The following is a 25,997-nucleotide window of genomic DNA, read 5'->3' on the forward strand; positions in this document are numbered from 1 at the left end:
ATATTGAGCTGCCAGTCCTGCCCCTCTCTCAACCGTCTCTGTGACAGCAATGACATCATACTTCCATGTGTTAATTTGTGCCCTCAACTTATCTGCTTTATTCGTCAGACTCCTTGCATTAAAATAAATACCATCCAACCTTGCCAAACTCCCTTGTGCCTTAACTGGCCTATAATTTCTATGTCTTCCAGACTCACTTGCTCTCTCTCTTCTAATTTTGGCTGTTCATCTCTCCCTGCTGAACCCCCTCTCAGGATCCTATCCCCCCCTGCCAAGTTAGTTTAAACCCTCCCCAACAGCACTAGCAAACCTCCCCACAAGGATGTTGATCCCATTCCGGTTCAGGTGCAACCCGTCCACCTTGTACAGGTCCCACCGCCCCCAGAAACGGTCCCAATGTCCCAGAAATCTAAAGCCCTCTCTCCACCATCTCTCCAGTTACACATTCATCTGGACTAACCTCCTATTTCTATACTCGCTTGTGCGTGGCACCAGATGTAATCCAGAGATTACTACCTTTGAGGTCCTGTTTTTTAATCGCATTCTAGCTCCCTAAATTCTGTTTGCAGGACCTCATCCCTCTTTCTACCTATGTCGTTGGAACCAATATGTACCATGATCTCTGTCTGTTTGCCCTCCACCTTTAGAATGCCCTGCAGCCGTTCAGTGACATCCTTGACCCTGGGACCAGGGAGGCAACATACCATCCTGGAGTCACGTCTACAGCCACAGAAGCACCTGTCTGTTCCTTTTACTATCGAGTCTCCTACCACTATTGCTGTTCCCCTCTTTTTCCCCCCCGCTGTGCAGCTGAGCCACTCAGTGCCATGAGTGGCTGCACTCCCCAGAGGAACCGTCACTCTCAGAAAAACGGTTCTCAAGCGAGATGCACCCTGGGGATTTCCTGACTGCCTGCCTGACACCCTTCTTCTGACTGATGGTCACCCATTCCCTCTCTGTCTGCACTTCCGTAAGCTGTGGGGTGACCATGTCTAAAAACGTGCTATCCACGAAACTCTCAGCTTCGCAGATGCACCTCAGTGCCTCTAGCTGCCACTCAAGCTCCAAAACTCGGAGCTCAAGTAGTTGCAGCTGGTGGCACTTGCTGCACACATGGTTGATCAGAGCACAAGGAGCGTCCAGGACTTCCCGCATGTTGCAGGCGGTACATAACACGGGACTGAACTGCCCTGCCATGCCTCTAGTTGAGAAATAAAACCCTTACTTTAAGTGAAATACAGTAAAAAAACATTAAATTATTTATGTACTTTAAATAAAAACTAGAACTCTTACCTTTCCTTAGCTTAATCTATTTAAAACTGGGGAAAAAACTGGAGAAAAACACGTATTCACCAATCAGCTCTTAACTTTGTGCTGACATCACTTTTTGAAGCTTGCCCGCATTCGCACTGGTTCTGATCTCTCCGCTGCTCTCTCGCGCTGCCTTGTGATGTCACTCTTGTTATTTTCAATAAGAACTGACTGCAGGACAGTTTTCCTTATTAACTGGTTGTTGGAGAGTTTTTCCACTTCTGAGATGATCCACATATTTCCAACCATTCCTGTTTTCCATTTCTACTTGATAAGATAATGGTCCTGTTTCAGAGATGATTGTACTAGGGACTCCCTCTCGGTCCAGTTGCAAAATTTTGTACAAAACTCTCCCACAGTAAACTCTCGCCCTTTACTGTGAACATCATCATTTACTTTCTGACTCCCCTGGATCCTCTCCACCTTCCCCTTTAAATTAGGGAATACTAGACTCAATCTCATGCCAAGTCGGTGCTTCATTAATAATTCTGATGGTGTTAAATCAGTGATCACATGAGGAGTTGTGCAATAGCTGAACAGGAATCTTGAAATTCGTGTCCCTAATGTTCCCTCTGATAGTTTCTTCATGCCTGTTTTAAAGGTTTGTACCACTCTTTCTGCTAAGCCATTAGATGAGGGATGGTACTGTGCTGTTCTGATGTGTTTAATCCCATTTAGGTTCACGAATCTTTGGAATTCAGTGCTAGTGAAAGCTATACCATTGTCTGACACAATAACTTCAGGTAAACCATGAACAATGAAACCCTGTCGCAGTTTTTCAATGTTGCAGACAGTGATCTCACTTCAAACACATCCATCCATTTGGAATGTGTGTCGATAATCATGAGAAACATGGTATCTAGAAATGGACTTACATAGTCTATATGTAGTCTAACCCAGGGTCGACCAGGCCACTCCCACGGATGCAGTGGAACTGAAACGGGAAACTTCTGCTGTTGCTGACAATGGAGACAGTGTTTCGCCATTTTTTCTATGTCACTGTCTATACCTGGTCACCAGATATAACTTTGCGCGAACATCTTCATTTTCTCAATACCAGGATGTGCACTATGAAGTTCTTCTAATAATATTTCTCTTCCTTGCACAGGGATGATGACTCTTGCTCCCCATAATAAGATACCATCTTGACAACTCAATTTGGATCTACGTACAAAGAATGGTTACAATTCTTCAGCAACTTGTGCATTTGACCATCCTTGTAACACTTGTTCACTGACTCTTGCTAAAATTAGATCCCGATTTGTCCAATTCTTTATCTGCCTCGCGCAGTCTGATCAGGAGTCCAGGAAATTTAATGCAAGTATTACCTCTTGAGGTACTGGAACATGTATAATACTGTTGGGCAAAGGGAGAGACGATTGAGGGCGTCTGCATTTGCTATATGCACACCCAGACGGAGCATAAAAGTGTACCTGTATACCAACAAAATTAAAGACCATCTCTTTCAATTTGCGAGTAACCTTTCTCGGCTGCAGAAAAGGGTTCTAGACACATATCCAACTGGCTTTTCAGCTTTGATTTCTGCCTTTTTTTTGTGTTTGCCACAGGGTTTTGTCTCATCCTTCATTCTGATTTCACATCGGCCAATTTTCTCTCTGGTGAAATATTAACTTGGTTCAGTTCGGGTGTTGAGTTACCCATTTGCATTTTGGAAAGTTCCATGATTTTTCCTTCTAATGCCTCTTTTGTCTCCATCAACTGATTCTGCAGTTCTTCCGTCTCTTGTTTGTATCCTTTAGCTTCCTCTTGGAACATTGAACGTTGTTGGTTTTTCCCTTCCAACTATTTCTTCAGCTGGTTCAGAGTGGCTCTGCATTCGTTCAGCCTCTTTCCATCATTTTCTTGTAGAACTAACTCTGACCTGAGGGATCCTTGCTTCCTGTGAAGGTCCTTTAGTTCTTCTATCTCATTCCAAAAGACACCATCATATTCCCTTGTCAATTCAGTATTTCGTCTTGTCTTGACCTGAAAAATTCCTCACTAGTTTTGTTTGAGTTCCTTCCACCTTCAGCAGGGAATAAACGTCAGCCTCAGTAACTTCTGACTTTTCTATATTGTGCACTTCATTTAACTTGACCTGATGTCTGAATGGCTGCCTTGATCGAGCTCTGCACTGTTTGTGGCAGTAATGTGGCTTTCTGCCTCTTTAAATCTATAGACTTGGAGTGCATGATATCCCCAGCAACGGTATCACTTTAACTTCTGGGTTACTGGTGAGCTGCTTCCAGCATTTCTTTTTATTTTTCTAGTGGTAGGGAGTGTGTCCCACTTCACTGTAGCCTCTCTGATCTTTGCGCCACGCCCGGTGGCAGGTTCCCACCTTTGCTGCATAACGGCGCCATGTTGCACACTTTGCAGAGTCGGTGAGTCCCTCTCAGCACTCTCCATTTCTAGCGTATCTCCATAGCGCGCTTTCTATCTCAACTTCTGCAAGCAAACGGTGCTGAATGGTGTCGTTTATGCCGCAAAACAACTGATCACGCAACATGTTGTTTAAAGTATCACCGAAGTCACAGTGCTCCGTTAATTTTTAACTTCATGGTGTACGTTGCGATTGACTCACCGGGGGCCCTCGCTCGAGAATTAAACTTGAATCTTTGCATGATCACTGAGGGTTTAGGCTGAAAATGTCCTTTCACGAGGTTGACCAGCTTGGTGAAGGATCTGGAATTTGGCACGTTCAGAGCCTTCAAGCTACAGATTAAACTATAGGTTTTGCTCCCACAGACACTGAGGAGAATTGCCTTCTGTTTCTCCTCCGTCGTTATTTCATTAGCTACAAAGTAGAAATCTAATCGCTGAATGTATTAATTCCAGTCCTCGAAGGATGACTTGAACGGGTCAATTCTACCGAAGTGAGACATTGCTGGTGGGTATACTTTTCTTTTCTCCCCTTAAAATATTGGAATACTCACCGTCAGAAGGCAAGGTGCTGCGTTAGCACTTTTTATCCTCGTCACCAGTTGTAAACTTAGAGAGTGCAGGAGGGGTTTCTTGTAAGAAACTTATGAACTTATGAACAGACTTCAGATGAGGCTACATGCTTTTTCCAAAATCCAGGCTAAAAAACTACCCCTAAGATTCCCCACGCTTAGGGCTGATTGGTCTATACAGTCACACGATCCCCATAACAGCAAGAAATTGTTTAACTTACAATCATTACCGTTTCCCTTCTGATTTACAGGCTGAGTTTTGTTGATGGGTCATTACTGAATATGAGAAGGTGAGGTGTAATTATCTGGGAGGTGCAGAGTGTCTGAGGATTCTTACTGATTTCCTATTGTTGAGTTCTGTGTGTGTGTGTTGGGAGCTGGTTATTATCCTGTGGACTGTGAATGGTCAGTTCTGTCTGTGTGTTGGGATCTGGATGTTTCCTGTCTTTTCAGATCCCTTCAAGACTTTCCACCCCCACCCCCCACTATCTCTGTAACCTCCTCAGAAAAAAAGAAAGACTTACATTTATATAGAGCCTTTCATGACCACCAGATCAAATTGCTTTACAGAAATCATTTTCTTTTGAAGTGTGGTCACTGCTGTAATGTGGGAAATGTGGCAGCCAATGTGTACATAGCAAGCTCCCACAAACAGCAATGTGATATTGACCAGATAATCTGTTTTTTAGCGATGTTGATTTAGGGGTTCATATTGGTCAGGACTCCAGGGATAACTCCCCTGTTCTTCTTCAAAATAGTGCCCTGGGATCTTCTATACCCACCTTAGAGAAAGCAGAAGGGGCTTCGTTTGAGATCTGAAAGACGGACAGTGCAGCACTGCCGTACAAATAAGATGAGAGAAATGAATGCATGGCTCAAAGACTGGTGCGGGAGAAGTGGGTTCTGGTTTGTGGGGCACTGGCACCAGTGTTGGGGAAAGTGGGATCTACACCTGAACCGTGTTGGGGCTGGTGTCCTCGTGAGCTACATAACTAGGGAGGGTTTTAAACTGAATAGTGGGGGCAAGGGATCAAATTTGGTAAGATGTGGTAAACCAAAGAGTAGAGACAAGGCAAGAGAGAAAGATTTTAATATGGGAAATGATAAAAGACAGAAAGGGACAGAGAGTACAAATCTAGGGGTACAGCAGCAGATAAGGCTAGAAGCTACAAAAATTATAAACAGACAAAACTGAAGACTCTGTGTCTAAATGCAGGTAGCATTTGAAACAAAACAGGTGAACTGATAGTGCGAATAGAAATGAATAAGTATGATCTGATAGCCATAAAGAGACATGGCTACAGGATAATATAGATTGGGACCTGAATATTGAAGGGTTGGTGACGTTTAGGGAGGACAGGAAGTTCGGAAAAAGTGTAGGGGTGGCTCTGTTAATTAATTGTAGTATTAGCAAATTAGAGAGGGATAACCCAAGTTCAGGAAATGATAAAGGCAAGACGTCACTTGTCGGAATGGTGTACAGGCCCCCTAATTGTAACTACACAGTAGGACAGAGTATAAAAGAAGAGATATTGGGAGCTTGTCAGAAAGGTACAGCAATAATCATGGGGGATTTTAATCTACATATAGACTGAAAAAAATCAGATGGGCAAAGGTAGCGTAGATAAGGAGTTCGTAGAATGTTTTCAGGTTAGTTTCTTAGAACAACGTGTTCTGGAGCAAACCACAGAGCAGGCTATACTAGGCCTGATATTGAGCAACAAGATAGGGTTAATTGAAAACCACATAGTGAAGGCACCCCTAGGTAGCAACAATCATAATATGATTGAAGTTTACATTCATTTTGAGGGAGAAACGAGTGCATCCAAGACTAGTATTTTAAACCTAAATAAGGGCAATTATGAGCACATGAAAGTGGAGCTATCTAAAGTGAACTGGCAAATGAGGTTAAGGGATAGGTCCACAGAGATTCAGTGGCAGATATTTAAAGGGATATTTCAGAATACATAGAATAGATACATTCCAACGAGGAAGAAAAATTCCAAAGGGACGGCCCACCATCCATCGTTAACTAAAAAACGTTGAAAGACAGTATCAAACTTAAAGAAAAAGCATATAATTACGCAAAGACGGTTGGCAGGTCAGAAGATTAGAAAGAATATAAAGAACAGCAAAGAATGACAAAAAGATTAATCAGGAGGGAAAAATTAGAGTACGAGAGAAAGCTAGCTAGTAATATAAAGACGGATAGTAAGAGTTTCGAAAGATATTTAAACAAGAAGAGTTAACAAAGTGAGTGTTGGTCCTACAGAAAGTGTGTCTGGGGAATTGATAATGGAAAGTAGGGAGATGGCGGATGAATTAAACAGGTATTTTGCTTCAGTCTACACTATAGAGGACACAAGTAACATCCCGGAAATAGCTGTAAATCAGGAAATGGAAGGGAGGCAGGAACTCAGGAAAACTTCAATCACCGAGGAAGTGGTATTGAGCAAATTGCTGGGGTTGTGGACTGACAAATCTCCAGGTCTGCATGGACTTCACCTTAAGGTCTTGAAAGAAGTAGCTTGTGAGATAGTTGAAGCACTGGTTTTAATTTTCCAAGATTCCCTAGATTCAAAGAAGGTTCCATTCTATTGGAAAATAGCAAATGTAACTCCGTTGTTCAAAAAGGCAGGGAGACAGAAAGCAGGAAACTACAGGCCAATTCGTCTAACATCTGTCATAGGGAAAATATTAGAAGCTATTATTAAAGATGTTATAACAGGGCACTTAGAAAAATCCAAGGTAATCAGGCAGAGTCAGCATGGTTTTGTGAAAGAGAAATCATGCTTAACCAATTTATTGGGAGTTCTTTGAAGGAGTCACATGTTCTGTGGGTAAAGGGAACTGGTGAATGTGCTGTATTTAGATTTCCAGAAGGCATTTGATAAAGTGCCACATCAAAGGTTATTGCGGAAAATAAAAGATCATGGTATAGGGAGTAACAAATTGGCATGGATTGGCTTGCTAACCTGAAGTAGAGTTGGCATAAATGGGTTTTTTTCTGGTTGGCAGGATGTGATGAATGGTGTGCTACAGGGATCAGTGCTGGGGCCTCAGCTTTTTACAATTTATATAAATGACTTGGATGAAGGAAATGAAGGAACAGTTGCTAAATTTGCTGATGACACAAAGTTAGGTAGGAAAGTAAATTGTGAAGAGGAGTGAGCTTACACACGAGCAGGGGAAAGACCTCATCCTGAGTGAGACACAGCCAGAGTGAGTGTGGGTATTGGCAATTTGGTGCACAATGGGAATTCGGTGCAGAGGGGAAGAGGTGGTCTTTGCATTTTTTCTTGGCTATCCAACTTCTTAAATCTTCAGAGAGTGGTCTTGCCCTGCTGCAGCAGGAGAGGCTACAAGGGAGAGAAATGACTGGTGAGGAGTGGGTAAGGTCGGGTAAGTATTTACTTCTTTTATCGCTTATAGTTTAAGGTCTTTTTGTGGTTTATAGTTTGTATATTCTGTAGTAACGAGGATCAGGAAAGAAGGGCCCTAGAGTAATTGATTTTAAAGATTTAATTTAAAGGGATAAGTCATAGCAGAGAGCTCAAAGCCGTGGTGTGCTCCTCGTGCTCCATATGGGAAGCCGGGAACATTTCCAATGCCCAGGACCGGCATGTGCGCAGGAAGTGTGTCCAGCTGCAGTTCCTGGAAGCTCGGGTTTCAGAGCAGAAATGACGGCTGGGGACACTGTGAAGCATCCGTGAATCTGAGAGCATCGTGGATAGCATGTTTAGAGAGGTGGTCAAACCGCAGCTGAAGGGACTTGATGAAGGAAGGGAGTCCAAGAGAAATAGGCAGGTAGTTCAGGAGTCCCCTGGGGTCCCAAATTGGTATTCCATTTTGGAGGCTGATGAGGGCGCTGGTTCCTCCAGGGAGTGCAGACAGAACCAAGCTTCCGGCACCACAAGCAGCCTGTCTGTACAGGAGGGGAGGAAGAGCAATAGTAATAGGGGTTTATATAGTCAGGGGAACAGATAGGCATCACTGTGGCCATCAACATGACTCCAAGATGGTGTGTTGCCTCCCTGGTGCCAGGGTCCGGGATGTTACTAAACGGCTGCAGGGCATCCTGAAGGCGGAGGGTGATAAGGCAGAGGTCATGGTACATGTTGGTACCAATGACATAGGTAGAAAGAGGGATGAGGTCTTGCATCAAGAATTCAGGGAGTTAGGCAGTGGACTGAAAAGCAAGACCTCTCGGGTTGTAATCTCTGGATTACTCCCTGTGCCACGTGCTAGCGAGCACAGAAATAGGAGAATAGCGCAGATGAAAACATGGCTTAAGAGTTGGTGCAGGAGGGAGGGTTTTAGATTCCTGGATCACTGGGATCGTTTCTGGAGAAGGTGGGACCTGTACAAGTGGGATGGTCTACATCTGAACCAGAGCGGGACTAACATCCTTGTGGGTGGGTTTGCTAGTGCTGTTGGGAAGAATTTAAACTAATTCAGCAGGGGGAGGGGACACAGAATGTTAGCAGAATAGGGACACATCATAATACAGTAAAACAATCAAATCAGAGGGAGTACAGCTGCATTAAGTTTCAAGGGAGTAAGGCAAGGCTGGATGGCCTCTACTTTAATGCCAGGAATATTATAGGTAAAACGGATGAGTTAAGGATGAGGATTGACATGTGGAATTGTGATATAGTAGCCATCACAGAAACGTGGTTGAGGGAAGGGCAGGATTGGCAGCTCAACATTCCGGGATATAGAATCTTCAGGCAAGACAGGGGAGAGGGTAAAAGAGGAGGAGGTATTGCATTCTTAGTTAAGGAGTCAGTTACTGCAGTAAGGAGAGATGACATCTTGGATGAGGCATCGAATGAAGCTTTGTGGGTAGAGTTTAGGAATAAAAAAGGGGCAGCCACATTATTAGGTGTTTATTATAGACCCCCAGAAAGCCAGTGGGAAATTGAGGAGCAAATATGTGCACAATTCACAGAGGTGTGTAAAAACAATAACAATAAGGTAATTATATTAGGTCACTTCAACTTTCCCAGCATTAATTGGGATAGACATAGTGTTAAGGGCTTGGATGGTGTGGATTTCTTGAAATGTGTACAGGGGAATTTTTTAGGTCAATATGTAGATGGTCCAACACAGTGCTGCACCTAATTCTGAGGAATGAAGCCGGACAGGTGACTGAGGGAGCATTTTAGTGATAGCAACCACAACAATTTACAATTTAAGCTTGTTATGGACAAAGAAATAGACAAGTCACCAAAAAATATTTTGGATTGGGGGAGAGCGGATTTTAGTAAAATAAGGCAGGATCTGGCCAAGGTAGACTGGGAACAGTTACTTGTGGGGAAATCTACAGAGGAACAGTGGGGGAGCGTTCAAAAAGGAAATGGGGAGGGTACAGGCTCAACATGTTCCCTCTAGGTTGATAGGAAGGAGGAACAAGCCCAGAGAACCCTGGATGACCAGAGATATTCAGGATACAATGAGAAGGAAAAGAGAGGCTTTTAGCAGATACAAGGGGAGCAAATCAGCAGAGGCATTAGTGGAGTACAGAAAGTGCAAGGTGGAGCTTAATAAACCAATTATGAGAGCAAAGAGGGGATACGAGAAAGCTCTGGCTGGTAAAAGTAGGGAAAATCCCAAGATATTCTATAATACTATGTCTTACCCTTAACACTATGTCTATCCCAATTAATGCTGGGAAAGTTGAAGTGATCTAATATAATTACCTTATTGTTATTGTTTTTACACACCTCTGTGAATTGTGTATATCAATGGGAAGAGGATAACCAGGGAAAGAGTAGGGCCCATTAGGGACCAAGGGGGCAATCTATGGGTGAAGCCAGAGGACATCGCTAGAGTGTTGAGTGAATACTTCACGTCCGTCTTCACCCAAGAGAATGAGGATGAAGGTATCGAACTTGGGGAGAGAGACTGCGAGATTCTTAAGCAAATTGATACAGGGAGTGACAAGGTATTGGAGCTGTTGGCAGGCTTAAAAGTGGACAAATCTCCAGGTCCGGATTATTTGTGTCCCAGACTGCTGAGGGAGGCAAGGGAGGAGATTGCAGGGGCTCTGGCCCAAATTTTTAATTCCTCTCTGGCCACGGGGGAGGTGCCAGAGGACTGGAGAACAGCTAATGTGGTTCTGTTATTTAAAAGAGTTGTAGAGATAAGCCGGGGAACTACAGACCAGTGAGTCTCACGTCAGTGGTAGGGAAGCTATTGGAGGAATTTCTGAAGGAGAGTATCTATCTCCACTTGGAAAGGCAAAGTTTGATCAGCGATAGTCAGCATGGCTTTGTCAGAGGGAGGTCATGCCTAACAAATTTGATTAAATTTTTTGAGGAGGTGACCAGGGGTGTAGATGAGGGTAGTGCAGTTGATGTAATTTATATGGATTTCAGCAAAGCCTTTGACAAGGTCCCACATGGGAGACTTATAAAGAAGGCAAAGGCACATGGGATACAGGGTAATTTGATAAGGTGGATTCAAAATTGGCTTAGTTGTAGGAGGCAGAGGGTGATGTCAGAAAGATGCTTTAGTGACTGGAAGCCAGTGTCCAGTGGTGTACCACAGGGATCTGTGCTCAGTCCCCTATTATTTGTCATTTATATAAACGACATAGATGACTTTGTGGGGGGTAGGATTTGTAAGTTTGTGAATGACACGATGATTGGCTGGGTGGTTAACAGTGAGGTTGAGTGTCTTAGGCTACAGGAAGATATAGATGGGATGGTCAAATGGGCAGATAAGTGGCAGATGGAATTTAACCCTGAAAAGTGTGGGGTGATACAATTTGGAAGGAGTAATTTGGAGTGGTGACGGTCTGGAATGCACTGCCTGGGAGGGTGGTGGAGGCGGGTTGCCTCACGTCCTTTAAAAAGGACCTGGATGAGCACTTGGCACGTCATAACATTCAAGGCTACGGGCCAAGTGCTGGTAAATGGGATTAGGTAGGTAGGTCAGGTGTTTCTCACGTGTTGGTGCAGACTTGATAGGCCGAAGGGCCTCTTCTGCACTGTGTGATTCTGTGACATAAGGAAGCTACAAAGGGACATAGGTTAAGTGAGTGGGCAAAGATTTGGCAAATGGAGTAGAATGTGGGTAAATGCGAAATTATCCATTTTCGCAGGAAGAATAAAAATGCTTATTATCTAAATGGTGAGAGATTACAGAGCTCTGAGATTCAGAGGGATCTGGGTGTCCCAGTGCATGGATCACAAAGAGCTAGTATGTAGGTACAGCAAGGAATTAGGAAAGCTAATCGAATGTTATCATTTATTGTGAGGGGAATTGAATACAAAAGTAGGGAGTTTATGCTTCAGTTGTAGAGGGCATTGGTGAGACCACATCTGGAGTACTGTGTATCGTATTGGTCTCCTTATTGAAGGAAAGATGTAAATGCATTTGAAGCAGTTCAGAGCAGGTTTACGAGAGTAATACCAGGAATGAGCGGATTGTCTTATGAGGAAAGGGTGGACAGGTTAGGCTTGTATCTATTGGAGTTTAGATGAGTAGGAGGCGACTTGATTGAAACCTTTAAGATCCTGAGGGGTCTTGACATGGTGGATGTGGAGAGGATGTTTCCTCTTGTGGGAGAATCCAGAACTAGGGGTCACTGTTTAAAAATAAGGTGTCGCTCATTTAAGACAGAGATGAGGAGAATTTTTTTCTCTCAGCGGGTCGTGAGTCTTTGGAACTCTCTTACTCAAAAGGCGGTGGAAGCAGAGTCTTTGAATATGTTTAAGGCAGAGCTAGATAGATGCTTGATTAACAAGGGGGTGAAAGGTTATCGGGGGGTAGGCAGGAATGTGGGGTTGAGGTGACGATCAGATCAGCCATGATCTTACTGAATGGCAGAGATAGTTCGAGGCGCCGAGTGGCCTACTCCTGCTCCTAATTGTTCTCACTAGAGCGACGGAGATTGAGGGGCGACTTGATAGAAGTTTACAAAATTATGAGTGGCATGGACAGAGTAGATAGTCAGAAGCTTTTTCCCAGGGTGGAAGAGTCAATTACTAGGGGACATAGATTTAAGGTGAGAGGAGAAAACTATAGAGGAGATGTGCGGGGCAAGTGTTTTACGCAGAGGGTAGTGAGTGTCTGGAATTCGCTGCCAGAGGAGGTGGTGGAAGCAGGTACGATAGTGGTGTTTAAGAGGCAGCTTCACAAATACATGAATAGGGTGGGAATAGAGGGATACGGACCCTGAAAGTGCAAAATGTTTTAGTTGACGGGCAATATGATTGGCGCAGGCTTGGAGGGCCGAAGGGCCTGTTCCTGTGCTGTACTTTTCTTTGTTCTTTGTTAATTCATATGTTTGCTTGTTGTCCTTTTGCGCCGTACTATTCTATGATTCTGTATGATTCTACAAAGGGTCCTCCATTACCGTCCCTGGCTCTCACTGTCATTTCCCTATGTTGATCAGGAATAGCGACACCATGCATAGGAAGAACTACAAGCTCCAGTCACAGGAAGGACCAATGATGCCCTGCCTCGGCTCATCTGCTGCTGAGACCCTCATCCATACCTTTCTAGGCTCTAGACTCAACTATTCCAATGCTCTCCTGGCTGCTCACACATCTTGCACTGTAAGCTTGAGCTCCTCCAAAACTCTGCAGCCCATGTCCTAACTGACACCAAGACCCATTCCCCAATCACCCCTGTGCTCTCTGATCGACATTGGCTCCTGATCAAGCAACACCTCAATTTTAAATTTCTCATCCTTGTTTTCAAATCTCTCCATGGCCTTGCCCCTCCCGATCCCTGTAATCTCCGTAGCAATTTGGCTGCTATACCCGGAGACACATTTATTGAAATGTGTTTGCAGCTCCGGGGCTTCTTCCGGTTGGATATTATTCAGATCCTGTACCTGTTCACCCAGTTTCCAAGCCCCGCATTGGGCGGGCAGTCGGGGTACAGCCTTCCCATAGTTTCTGAATCTCCCGATCCGATGTCTCTTCCCCTTAACCCAGGGCTGTCACCGGGAAGAAGCCCCGAAACTGCAAACGCGGGATATGGAGATTGTAATTTGGAATTGCAGCTTTCACTGGGTGGATCAGAAGCTTCCCCTCCCTCCCCATGCCGATCCCCAGAAAATCCCGGGAGGCCATGCCCTGACTGCCCGCCCGCCACGGGACTCAGAATCTGGGTGAACAGCTTCAGGATCCAAATAACGTCCAACTGGCACTATACCTCCTGCAAATGACGCCATTGCTTTTCTGCGCATGCGCGGATGGGTATCGGTGGCCATCTTGTGTTGACAGGAGACAGTGTTTTGGGAAATGAGAGAAATGTCAAAATCTCCACTGAATTAACGTTGCTGCCGAGTGTTTTTGATGTTAAACACATACTCTAAGGGTAAAGCTGATCTTCACCAGCACAACTCGATCTCATAGTGAATGGATAGACTGTTTTACACTCTACCCGACTGTCTTTTCCATTGCTGTCATGGTGCCTGGGAAGATGGGGTGGGGGGGGGAGAAAGTAGCCACATTGTCTGCTCCTGGTCACTATCCAGTGTCCCTGCTGGAAACAGAGAGTGTGTGACAGTCAAGTGAGGAAAAAGAAAGGACTTGCATCTGATCCCTCACACAGGGGAACAGCAGACTGGCACTCACTGTGAAACAGTCTCTATCTGAGGAGTCAGCACCTTCAGCAAAGGAGGAGAGGGAGTTTGAGGAAATCATGTTTCTTTGTCCTGTTTTACAGAAGGATTGCACAGTACTACACTAGAGAATGCAGAGAAGATAGACACCGCAGATAGATCCTGAACATCACCTAAGGAACAACTGCACAACTGTGGGAAGACATCCAGCCCCTTCACAGCATTGCTCAACACAGAGAAGGTTGGGCAGTGAAACCATCATCTGGAAATCAGTCGGGTCAGGGGAGCTTTGACATATCATCAGATCTGAAACTGGTCAGTGGTGTGAAGCCTTCCATCAGAACCAACCTTTCTGAAGGTTCGGCTGTGGGTGATCGGTCAGGGTGAGGCTGGGAAGAAGTGTGAGTGGGCTCCAAGTGTGGTGAGTGCTTCAGTCATTCATTGAACCTCATGAACCACTGACTCATTCCGACAGGTGAGAAGCTGTTCAAGTGTGAGGTGTATGAGGAGAGCTCCTCAACCTCATAAGACCTCCTAACACACATGGTGCACCTGTAACAACCACTGTTAACACAAGGACAGCTACATGAACAAGGAACGATTCAAGTGTGAGGTTTGTGATAAAGTCTTCACACAGTTAAGGAGCCTCCAGCTACATCAGACCATCCACACAGGAGAGAAACGATTCAAGTGTGAGTTTTGTGATAAAGCTTTTGTGACATCTTCAAGGCTCCTGAGACACCAGAGTATTCACACAGGAGAGAAACCATTCACGTGCGAGGTGTGTGACAAATCATTCTCGCAGTCATCATATCTCCGTGTACACCAACGCATTCACAGCGGGGAGAAGCCATTCACATGTGAGGTGTGTGACAAATCATTCTCGGATTCATCAAACCTCCGCACACACCAACGTATTCACACGGGGGAGAGACCGTTCAAATGTGAGGTTTGTGACAAAGCCTTCACGCGGTTATCGCATCTCCTGGAGCATCAGAGGATCCACACAGGGGAGAAGCCATTCACATGCGAGGTGTGTGACAAATCATTCTCAGATTTATCAAGCCTCCGTGGTCATGAACGCATTCACACAGGGGAAAAACCATTCACATGTGAGGTGTGCGATAAATCATTCTCATTTTCATCGAGCCTCCGCACACACCAACGTATTCACACAGGGGAGAGACCATTCAAGTGTGAGGTGTGCGGCAAAGCCTTCACACGATTGTCGAAGCTCCTGATCCATAGGAGGATTCACACAGGGGAGAAACCATTCACATGCGAGGTGTGTGACAAATCATTCTCTGATTCATCGAGCTTCCGTTGCCACAAACGCATTCACACTGGGGAGAGGCCATTCAAGTGTGAGGCGTGTGGCAAAGCCTTCACACGGTTATCGAAGCTTCTGGCCCATCAGAGGCTCCACACAGGGGAGAAACCATTCACATGCGAGGTGTGTGACAAATCATTCTCACAGTCTCAGACCCTCTGCGCACACCAACATATTCACACACAAGTAACTGTTCAAGTGTGAGGTATCAGACAAATCCTTCACAAAGGTTTGAAGCTCCTGGTCTCCTGGTCTATCAGACAGTGCACACAGGGGAGAAACCATTGAAGTGTGGGGTGTGAGATAATTCATTCTTACAGTCATCTGAACTCCTGCTCCATCAGAGGATCCACACAAGGGTGCAATCATTCAAGTGTGAGGTTTTCGACAACGCTGTCTTGACGTCTTCTATGTGAGATATCAATGCGAGTTCTGTAAGAAATCCTTCACACAATTGTTAGACCTCCTGGGACATCAGCGAACCCACACAGGGACTACCCAGCCAAGTTTTAGCCAATCTGTCATCAGGGTGTGAAGCTTTGTGCAAACTCACTGCAAAGGATGTTCAGTGGTATTGGGACACAGAACAAGAAGCAGCTTTCACATCAAACAACTAGTGACGACAATGCCAGTGCTGAGGTACGATGATGTTAATGATGAGGTCACCTTGCAGTGAGATGCCAGTGAAACAGGACTTGGAGCAACCCTCATGCAGCAAGGACAACCAGTCATGTTTGTATCCAGAACGTTAACACGATTGAGAAAGAGAGCCTGGCTAATATCTTTCCTTGTGAGCATTTCAGCCAGTACCTGTTTGGGAGCGAGAAAGTGCTATTAGAATCTGATCACAAGCCATTTCAAAACATCTTTCTCAAACCCTTTCCATCTGCTCCAAAGCATTTGCAAAGGATGTTACTTCACTTGCAGAGATATCATTTGGAAGTGAAGACCTGAAAACTCTAAAGATTATATGTGCAATGCGTATGCAGCGACAGACAAAATTGGAACAAACTAAGAACAAAGAACAAGGGTTTTTTTGATCAAGTGTGTGATAATTTTTTTTTGGACTGTTTATGTGGAGTAACTTGCAAATAAAAAGGGGATGTCTGGATAAACCCCTTTGTATACTGTCGCTTCCCATATTAATGTGATCTCTGATGTCATCATCCGTTTCTTCCCCCTCCCTTTTGTTTTTTCCAATAATTTATATAGATTTTTCTTTTCCCACCTATTTCCATTATTTTTAAATCTATACCTGTAATGCCCTGTCAGTCTTTCCACCCCACCCCCACTAGAGCTGTACCTTGCGTGTCCTCCCATCCATTCTTAATTAGCACATTCGTTTAGATAATAACACCACCTTCAACACCTCTTTATTCCTTTGTCTGTGACATCTTTTGATTATCTGCTCCTATCACTGCTTGCTTGTCCCTACAACCACCCCTCCCCCCCACCACCCACTTCTCTCCCCCACAACCACCTTAAACCAGCTTATATTTCACCCCTCTCCTAATTTTACTCAGTTCTGTTGAAGGGTCATGAGGAGTCGAAATGTCAACTCTTTTCTTCTCCGCCGATGCTGCCAGACCTGCTAAGTTTTTCCAGGTAATTCTATTTTTGTTATGTAAATCAAGGTTTGAGGGCACTTGTCATTTTACCACCAAATGGAACATTGTTTAAGATTCAAATGGTTCCAAATATGAATAACATGAGTTTCCTGAAGCTTTGGAAACTGACCGATGAAACAGAGCCAACTTTGAGCAGCAGATCAGGTGGGGACTTAAACTTGTCATTGTCCCATCTGAATAATATCTCAGTTATTGCAGTTGCTGTCTTAGTTTCCCCTGGCAAGCATTTGACAGAGATTTCTGGTGTGAGAATAGCATTCTTCATCCTCGGAGGCTTTCAAACTGACAACATCAGTGTGGGATGTGTAGCCTCGGATCTGTTTGACAGCAGATCAGAAGAGGAAGACCCACAACATCCAAGGCAGTGATAATGTGCAGTGGTGGGATCAGCACATGGACAGGGTAGAGGGGCACAGGAAAGAGGGAGCACAGGAGGGAGGGGGCACATGAGAGGGGGGCACAGGAGAGAGGCACAGGAGGGACGGGCACAGGAAAGAGAGGGGACACGAGAGAGAGAGAGGCGACACAGGAGGGAGGGGACACAGAAGAGTGGGAACACGGGAGATGGGTTGTCCTGCCATGATTCCAGGAGTGACTTGGGGAATGACTCAGTCATTGAGTCATAGTGACTTGGAGATTGACTCAGGGACTGGGGAGTGACTTGAAGAGTGATCCTCACTCCTCACCAGACCGATCTGCCGGCCTCTCGGCCCTCACCTGTTGCAACATCCCTTTCCTCTGCCTCTCACCCCTTGCCTGACCCTTTGATAATAATGGACAGTCCTCCAGACACAGCACATCTAGTGATGGGAGGGTACACTATAGCCCAGCCAGCTTTATAATAGGGAGAGAGTCCTCCAGACACAGCACATTTAGTGGTAGAAGGGTGCACTGCAGACTAATATCACAGGAATATCAAGGATTGTCAGACAGTAGATGGTTATTGGACGGAGGTCTTGAGGCACAGTGAGTAGCGACCCTGCCTCTGAGCCAGAAGCTCCGGGTTCAAGTTCCACTCCAAGGCTTCATGGCCATGGAAGGTGTGTTCATAACACGGCCAAACAGATTGAAAATGAACTTGTAAATCCTTCCAATACACGGCAATTGCAGGTGGTATGGGTGGGAGAGATTCCTGGTCAGCCATGTGATGGACAGAAATTGGAGCCTTTACCATCACTATCCATAGCTCCAGACTACAACATGCATGTAAACGTGGATGTTGCCACAGCAACTCAGACCCATTAATGATTTGGATGTGGGGACCAAATGTAACATGTCCGAGTTTGCTGATGGTACAAAACTTGGTGGGAGTGTGAGTTGTGAAGAGGATGCAAACAGGTCTCAAGAGGATTTAGACAGACTAAGTGAGTAGACAAGAACATGGCAGCTGTAATATAATGTAGAAAAAATGTGAAGTTATCTATTTTGGTTGTAAAAACAGAAAGAGTATTTCTTAAATGGGAATAGACTGGGAAATGTTGATCTCCAAAGAGACCTGGATGTCTTTGTTCATAAGCCACTGAAGCCAACAGGCTGGTGCAACAAGCAATTAGGAAGGCAAATGGAATGTTGGCCTTTATTTCAAGGGGATTTGAGTACAGGAGTAAGGAAATCTCACTGCATTTGTATAAAGCCTTGGGGAGACCACACCTGGAGTATTGTGTGCAATTTTGGGCTCCTTACCGAAAGAAGGTAAAACTGGCCATAGAGGGAGTGCAACGAAGGTTCACCAAACTAATCCCTATGAGGCAGGATTGTCCAAGAGGAAAGACTGAGGAGACTGGGCCTGTATTCTCTGGAGTTTAGTAGAATGACAGATGATCTCATTGAAGCATTCAAAATTCTTAGGGGGCTCAACAGGGTAGATACAGGAAGGATATTTTGGGGGTCTAGAACCAGGAGACACAGTCTCAGAGTAAGGGGCAAGCCATTTAGGCCTGAGATAAGGAGAAATTTCTTCAGAGGGTGGTGAATTTTTGGAATTCTCTGCCCCAGAGGGCTGTGGAGATGCAGTCATTGAGTATGTTCAAAGCAGAGGTTGATAGATTTTTAAATACCAATGACATCAAGGGATACGCGAATAGTGCGGGAAGATGGTGTTGAGTTAGATCAACCATGATCGAGTTAAAGGGCGCAGCAGGCTCGAAGGGCCGAATGGCCTACTCCTGCTCCCGGGGGTGCTACTTCGACAGCTGGTGTGGATCAGATCGGTGCCAACAGCACAGGGTTCGATCTCCGTTCCAGCTGGGGTGGATTCGGGAACTGCCTCTTTGCCATTCCTGTGGTGGAGCTCGTGGCAATGTGGGTTGGACCTGCCTTTGGGCAAAGAACTCAAGAAGAAGATGGTTGTTCTGGAGTGTGGCTCTGTTTGAGTCAGTGGGATTTAGAATGTTTGGGGTTTTGCTTGATGTGGGGATCCTCTATCAGTACCGAGTCTGTAGGTTGTTCCTCACTCCTGGAGTCTACCCACTTTTCTCCATCAGTTTCACTTCTCCTGACACCAGGGACTTTACCACCTTTCATAGCTTCAGGAACCCTGACACAAAGACAACACTGACATCTGCAGCTCTAACTAGTTACCACTTTAAATCAAATCAAACTTTCAGGCTGCCAGTTTACAGAGCAAAAAACATTCTGTACACAGCCTTGGGACTGAATCTAATACAACAGAAATATTATAAGTTATTGTCAGCCGTGGCTTAGTTAGCACTCTCTTCTCTGAGTCAGAAGGTTGTGGATTCAACACTGAGGCTGACACTCCAATGCAGTACTGAGGGAGTGCTGCACTGTCAGACATATCATCTTCCAGATCAGTTAAACCAGGACTCCATCTGCCCTCTCAGGTGAATGTAAAAAATCCCAAGACACAACCTCATTGGAGACCAGGGCATTTATCCATGATGTCAATAAGGATCCCTCAATCAACATCACCAAAAACAGATCAACTGGTCAATATCGCATTGCTGTTTGTGGGAGCTTGCTGTGCACAAATTGCTGCCACATTTCTTACATTACAACAGTGACTACACTTCAAAAAGTATTTCATTGGCTGTAAAGTGTTTTTGGATGCCTTGAGTTTGTGAACGACGATATACAACTGCAATTCTTTCTTAGGGAAACATTATGCTTCCTGTGAACTGAAAATTATAAACCCATTGATGGAGTCGAAACGTTAACTGTGTTCCTCTCCGCATATGCTGTCAGACCTGCTGAGTTTTTCCAGGTATTTTTATTTTTGTTTTGGATTTCCAGCATCTGCAGTTTTTTGCTTTTATGATGGAGAAAGTATACCAGCCCTCAGTGACATTGACCAATCTATTGCGCACAGCACTCTTACTGTAGGCTTCTAAGTGTTTCAGTGAATAGGAACACACCATGCTGACAAATCAGGTAGTTTGGGTTAAGTTTAAAAACATGTATTTACTGAGAGTTATAAATCTATACAGAAGATTGATAAAACAGCAGACAAACAACAATACAATATTCAGCTCACACCAAACCTTGAATCAACCAAAATAATAAAGCATTTGAAAGAGACTCAAGACCTTTGCCAGAATATGAAATGAGTCTTGGAAGAGTGTAAGGTGAGCATATCACACCATTATTACATTGAGGTACGATGGGCTGAGGGAACTCAGGTCTGTAGAGACTCATTCCCACTCCTTCACCATACTCAGGATTGTAGTCCTCCCAGACAGGAGAGTACAAACATTACCCATGGTATTAGTCAAACACCTGCCACCTGAAGAGGATCTGTCTATAATTCACATCACCAACAAAATCAGGGTCCGATTCTACCCCACACCCACCCCTGAGAGCTGGCTCATTTTACTAATGCTCACATCAGGGGAAACTCTCAGAATACACAGACAGAAGTTTCTTTAAAATACACCATGTAAAGTTACAAATATAGAATTTCAGTGCAGAAACAGCCAACTTAGCCCAATGGGCCCATGCTGTAATTTATGCTTCACATGGGCCTCCTCTTACCCCTCATCATCTCACCCTATCAGCACATCCTTCTGTTCCTTTCTCACGTGCTTATCTAGTTTCCAGCAAAAGGAGGGCAGAGAGGTTTGGTGCGTGGTAATGAATCATTCCCAAAGCACTCCCGCAGTCACAGAGTGACGATCCGAACACAGGATCACTCACGGAGCACAGCGTCATTTGCCGAGCCACAGTCAGTCCCTGAGCACTGTGTCAATCTTCCTTCTCCCTCCTGTCCCTCTTCCCACTGCCCCTCCCTCCTGTTTCCCTCTCTGCTGTGCATGTGCTGATCCCACCACTGCACATCATCGCGGCCTTGGATGCTGTGAGTCTTCCCTCTTCTGATCTGCTGTCAAACACATTCGAGGCTACACATCCCACACTGATGTTGTCAGTTTGAAAGTCTCTGAGGATGAAGAATGCTATTCCCACACTAGAAATCTCTGTCAAACATTTAACGGGGGAACTGAGACAGCAGCTGCAATAAGTGAGGTTTTATTCAGATGGGACAATGACAAGTTTAAATCCCCACCTGATCTGCTCAAAGTCACCTCCGTTTCACCGGTCAGTTTCCCAAGCTTCAGGAAACTCATGTTGCTGCAGTATTTATTTGGATTGGCTGTGAGAGACGTCAATCAGAGAGCCCCACCCACTCTGCCCATTCTCTTCCCTTCCTGTTCCACAGCTGCTTCACTTCCTGTAGGGACTCAAAACCAACTCAGGAGATGGTGAGTGATGGAGCAGAATTTATAATAATTGCATCACATAATATCCACACTAATCTTCAGGCAGCCTGACTATCCTGTGGGGAATCAGCTGTGGAAATGCCCCTTATGCTGCGTGAGAACATCCAGCTGAGAGAGCTGTTTACTCCGTGCTTTGTGCTGAACTGTTTGACTGGAGCTGTGTGTTGGATATTGAGTGTGTTTATTGGAAGCATTTCCCTTCTGATTTACAGGCTGAGTTTGTTGATGGGTCATTACTGAATATGAGAAGGTGAGGTGTAATTATCTGGGAGGTTCAGAGTGTCTGAGGATTCTTACTGATTTCCCATTGTTGAGTTCTGTGTGTCTGTTGGGAGCTGGTTATTATCCTATGGACTGTGAATGGTCAGTTCTGTCTGTGCGTTGGGATCTGGATGTTTCCTGTCTCTTCAAATCCCTCCAGGACTCCCCACCTCCCTATCTCTGTAACCTCCTCAAAAAAGAAACAAAAGAAAGACTTTCATTTATATAGAGCCTTTCAGTCACCAGATGTCCCAAAGCTCTTTACAGCCAATGAAGTACTTTTGAAGTGTGGTCACTGTTGTAATGTGAGAAACCTGGCAGCGAATGTGCGCACCGCAAGCTCCCACAAAATGTTGATCAGGACACCAGGGATAACTTCCCTGTTCTTCAAAATAGTGCCATGGGATCTTTTACATCCACCTTAGAGAGAGCAGAAGGGGCCTCGTTTGAGATCTCATCTGAAGGACGGCACCTCTGACACTGCAGCACTGCCACACTCCTTTTGTGTTGTACCATTCTATGATTCTGTATGATTCAATGAAGGGTTCTCCGTTACCATCCCTGGCTCTCACTGTCATCTCCCTATGTTGGTCAGGGATAGGGACACTTGCAAAGGGAGAGCTGCAAGCTCCACTCACAGGAGAGGCCAGTGACGTCCTGCCTTAGCTCATCTGCTGCTGAAACTCTCATCCATAACTTTGTAGGCTCTTGACTCAACTATTCCAATGCTCTCTTGGCTGCTGTCAAATCTTGCACTGTAAACTTGAGCTCCTCCAAAACTCTGCTGCCCATGTCCGAACTAACACCAAGACCCATTCACCAATCACCCCTGTGCTCGCTGATCTACATTCAGGTATACGGAATGCTGTGGGTTTTTTTAAAATTTATTCATGGGATGTGGGTTTCGCTGGCTGGGCCAGCATTTATTGCCCATCCCCAGTTGCCCTTGAGAAGGTGGTGGTGAACTGTGGCAGTCCATGTGGTGTAGGTACACCCACAGGAAGGGAGTTAGGAAGTGAAGAGACTGGGTGTTTCCCAAAAGCCTGGGCTTCAATTTGATAGTTTTGCCCAGTGCTGTGGCAGATAGCTGAATTTGGGATGTGCAGTCTGAGCGAGTGCAGTGTACTAATTTCCCAGGATAAACCAGAACCCTTCAAACAGCTACACTGAAGCAATATTTTCCTTAGCTTCTAGCACTTCCTGCCCAGTGTATTTTCTTCAAATAATTTGGGAAAACAAGGGGAGAAATTTCAAAACCTTCATTGAATTAACATTTCCTGCGAGTGTTTTTTATATTAAATACATACTCTAAGGATAAAACTGGTCTTCACCAGCACGACTCAAGCCAATATTGAATTGATAGCCTGCTTTACACTCTGCCTGACTGTCTTTTCCATTGTCCTCACTGTGCCTGAGAAGATGGGGGGTTGGGCGGAGGAAAGAAAGTAGCCACATTGTCTGCTCCTGGTCACTATCCAATGTCCCTGCTGGAAACAGAGGGTGTGTGACAGTCAGATGAGGAAAAAGAAAGGACTTGTATCTGATCCCCCACACAGGGGAATAGCAGACTGGCACTCACTGTGGAATAGTCTCTAACTGAGGAGTCAGCCAAGGGGAGGGAGTTGGAGTAAAACATGTTTCCTTTTCCTGCTTTACAGAGGGATTGCACCGTACTACACCAGAGAATACAGAAAGGATAGACACCGCAGATAGATCCTGGCCATGACCCACGGAACAACTTTGGGAAGACATCCAGTCCCTTCACAGTATTGCTCAACACAGAGGTTGGGCAGTGAAACCATCATCTGGAAATTGGTCGGGTCAGGGGAGCTTTGACATATCATCAGATCTGAAACTGGTCAATGGTGTGAAGCCTTCCATCAGAACCAACCTTTCCGAAGGTTCGGCTGTGGGTGATCGGTCAGGGTGAGGCTGGGAAGAAGTGTGAGTGGGCTCCAAGTGTGGTGAGAGCTTCAATTATTCATCGAGCCTCATGAACCACTGACTCATTCCGACAGGTGAGAGGCTGTTGAAGCGTGAGGTGTGAGAGGAGGGCTCCACAGGCTGATAAGATCTCCGAATATGCAAGGTGCATCTCTTGTTAACACAACAGCAACTCCAGGGAAGAGAAACCATTGAAGTGTGAGGTGTGCAATCGAGGCTTGTGCAATATCAATGCATCCACACTGAGGAGAAGCCATTCAAGTGTGAGGTGTGAGAGAAATCGTTCTCAGAATCATCGCACCTCCACAGACACCGACAAATTCACACTGGGGAGAAAGTGTTCACTTGTAAAGTGTGTGACAAGTCGTTCTCGCATTCCTTGTCCTTCTGTACACACCATGCCTGCACACTGGGGAGAAGCCATTCAAGTGTGAGGTGTGTGACAAGAGCTTTGCAGAATCATCAGCCCTGCTGAAACACTGGTACATTCACACTCCAGAAAAACTATACACATGTGAGGTGAGTGACAAATTATTCTCAGATTCATCGTCCCTCTGAGCACATCAACAGATTCACATGGGAGAAACCTTTCGCATGCGAGGTGTGTGATAAATACTTCTTGAGGTCATCGGATCTCCTGTTCCATCAGAGGATCTACACAGGGTAGTGAGCCTTTAATTGTGAGCTTAGCGTGGGAAAGCTGTGCTCTAACTGCAAGAAGCTGAACCACTTTGCACACATGCACTTCATCAGATCAAAGAAGAAATTGTAAATCACATCCTTGGAACAGCCGAAAAGGATTTTGTTGAAAGAAGGAATGAGTTGTTGGTACAAAAAGAAGCTATTTTGAAGTTGTTATCTCAAAACGAGAATTTAAAATGTTTGATGAGTCTGGATAATTAACTTAAAAATGAGGATGTGCCTACAGCTAAAGAAGAAGGAGACAATTTAACTATGGACTTAACTGAGACATTCTTTGTAGAATTTAAAGATGAGAAAGCTACAGACATGGAGACCAGTGAGGTTCAAAAGCTGAAATCAGCAAAGACTGTTTTAAACGAAAACAAGACTGAGTTAAAACTAAAACCTTGTTAGTCTTTCCACCCCACCCCCACTAGAGCTGTACTTTGAGTGTCCTGTCTTCCATTCTTAATTAGCACTTTTCTTAGACAAATATCACTACCTTCAACACCTCTTTGATCCTTTTGTCTGTGACATCTTTTGATTATCTGCTCCTATCACTGCTTGCTTATCTCCACAATCACCACACCCTCAACTTCTCTCTCCCCCCGCCCCCCCCACCTTAAACCAGCTTATATTTCTCCTTTCTCCTAACTATGCTTCAGTTCTGCCGAAGGGCCGTGAAGGCTCGAAACGTTAACTGATTTCTTCCCCACCGATGCTGCCAGACCTGCTGAGTTTTTCCAGGTAATTCTGTTTTTGTTTTGAAAATTTACCTGTGAATAAGAATGAAAAATCTCCTTTTGCAGATAGAACTCTGGACAATAAATATTGTAAGAAGAAAACTATCAGAAAACATCACAAAAAGTAATATTTTACATCTTAAATTGGCCATGGAATTGAGCAGATAGCTGATGAGGTGGTGAAGTTGATTGGACAGTGGGAGGATGATTATTGTGTGTATTGCATGTGGGTCAGATAATTGTTAAGATTTATAACATATTGTAAGTTGTAATATTCTACACGGTGTAAATGAAAACACATCAACTGGTGACACATTTTCATTTTCTTCAGGTGGGGAGTGTTGTGAATCCTTAGTTCATGGTTCATATTTTTTAGAATATAATTTTTAGTTTTAGGAATATAAGTTTTAGATTGTGGGTTAAAAAGGTCAGAATAGAGAGAGCAATAAAACAGCAGGTGGGCTTACGTAGCTGGAGAGCTGGAGACGTGATGTCTGCACACCTTGCAGTAAAGACAGTCCAGAGAGATTGTTTTGATTTGGGAGTTAGAGCTAAATTAGTTTAAAAACATTGTGAACCCTGGTAGGCTGTAAAACCCATTTACTTCATCAGCACAAAGAAGAAATTGTAAATAAGGGACAATTAATTTAAAGGTCAGTTTGAGGACAGCCCAGAGCAGGCTACATCCTCATGGAGATGGATGGAGCTTAGGAAGGCTCTCTAGTTTCAATTTATCTGGGTGTTTTCTGGGAGAGATTTTAGTCACAGTTTGGACCTCGTGTGGTTTGCAGCTCATTGAGAGAAGTTAGCTAAAATAAATGACAGTTAG

At 44.7% G+C, this 25,997-nt stretch overlaps 6 protein-coding genes and 1 pseudogene across 12 annotated transcripts in view; 3 read left to right on the top strand and 4 right to left on the bottom strand.

Annotated features, from left to right (window-relative positions):
• The window catches only part of LOC144695249 (uncharacterized), a 219,059-nt gene extending 202,841 nt beyond the window's left edge, over positions 1–16,218 (top strand). For 3 of the 4 annotated variants that reach the window (XM_078566150.1, XM_078566151.1, XM_078566149.1), the window contains exon 2: positions 13,953–16,218. In XM_078566150.1, the coding sequence (XP_078422276.1) occupies positions 14,435–15,382 (948 nt within the window). In that variant the 5' untranslated portion in view covers positions 13,953–14,434 and the 3' untranslated portion in view covers positions 15,383–16,218. Of the gene's footprint in view, positions 1–12,550; positions 12,833–13,952 lie in introns of those variants that run through there. The other variant, XM_078566148.1, reaches the window with a different exon arrangement.
• LOC144695267 (uncharacterized) overlaps positions 1–25,997 on the top strand; it is a 556,511-nt gene that overhangs the window by 202,838 nt on the left and 327,676 nt on the right. The gene's annotated exons all lie outside the window — the stretch shown is intronic.
• LOC144695233 (uncharacterized) overlaps positions 1–25,997 on the bottom strand; it is a 313,865-nt gene that overhangs the window by 171,135 nt on the left and 116,733 nt on the right. The gene's annotated exons all lie outside the window — the stretch shown is intronic.
• Positions 1–25,997, bottom strand: part of LOC144695218 (uncharacterized) — a 184,415-nt gene that overhangs the window by 109,286 nt on the left and 49,132 nt on the right. The window lies entirely within an intron of this gene.
• The window catches only part of LOC144695223 (uncharacterized), a 218,638-nt gene that overhangs the window by 28,455 nt on the left and 164,186 nt on the right, over positions 1–25,997 (top strand). The window lies entirely within an intron of this gene.
• The window catches only part of LOC144695228 (uncharacterized), a 142,236-nt pseudogene that overhangs the window by 20,453 nt on the left and 95,786 nt on the right, over positions 1–25,997 (bottom strand). The window lies entirely within an intron of this gene.
• The window catches only part of LOC144695243 (uncharacterized), a 157,052-nt gene that overhangs the window by 7,822 nt on the left and 123,233 nt on the right, over positions 1–25,997 (bottom strand). The window lies entirely within an intron of this gene.

The sequence above is a fragment of the Cetorhinus maximus genome, chromosome 21 (genome assembly GCF_964194155.1).
Source record: "Cetorhinus maximus chromosome 21, sCetMax3.hap1.1, whole genome shotgun sequence".
In the NCBI taxonomy this organism is placed as follows: Eukaryota; Metazoa; Chordata; class Chondrichthyes; order Lamniformes; family Cetorhinidae; genus Cetorhinus; species Cetorhinus maximus.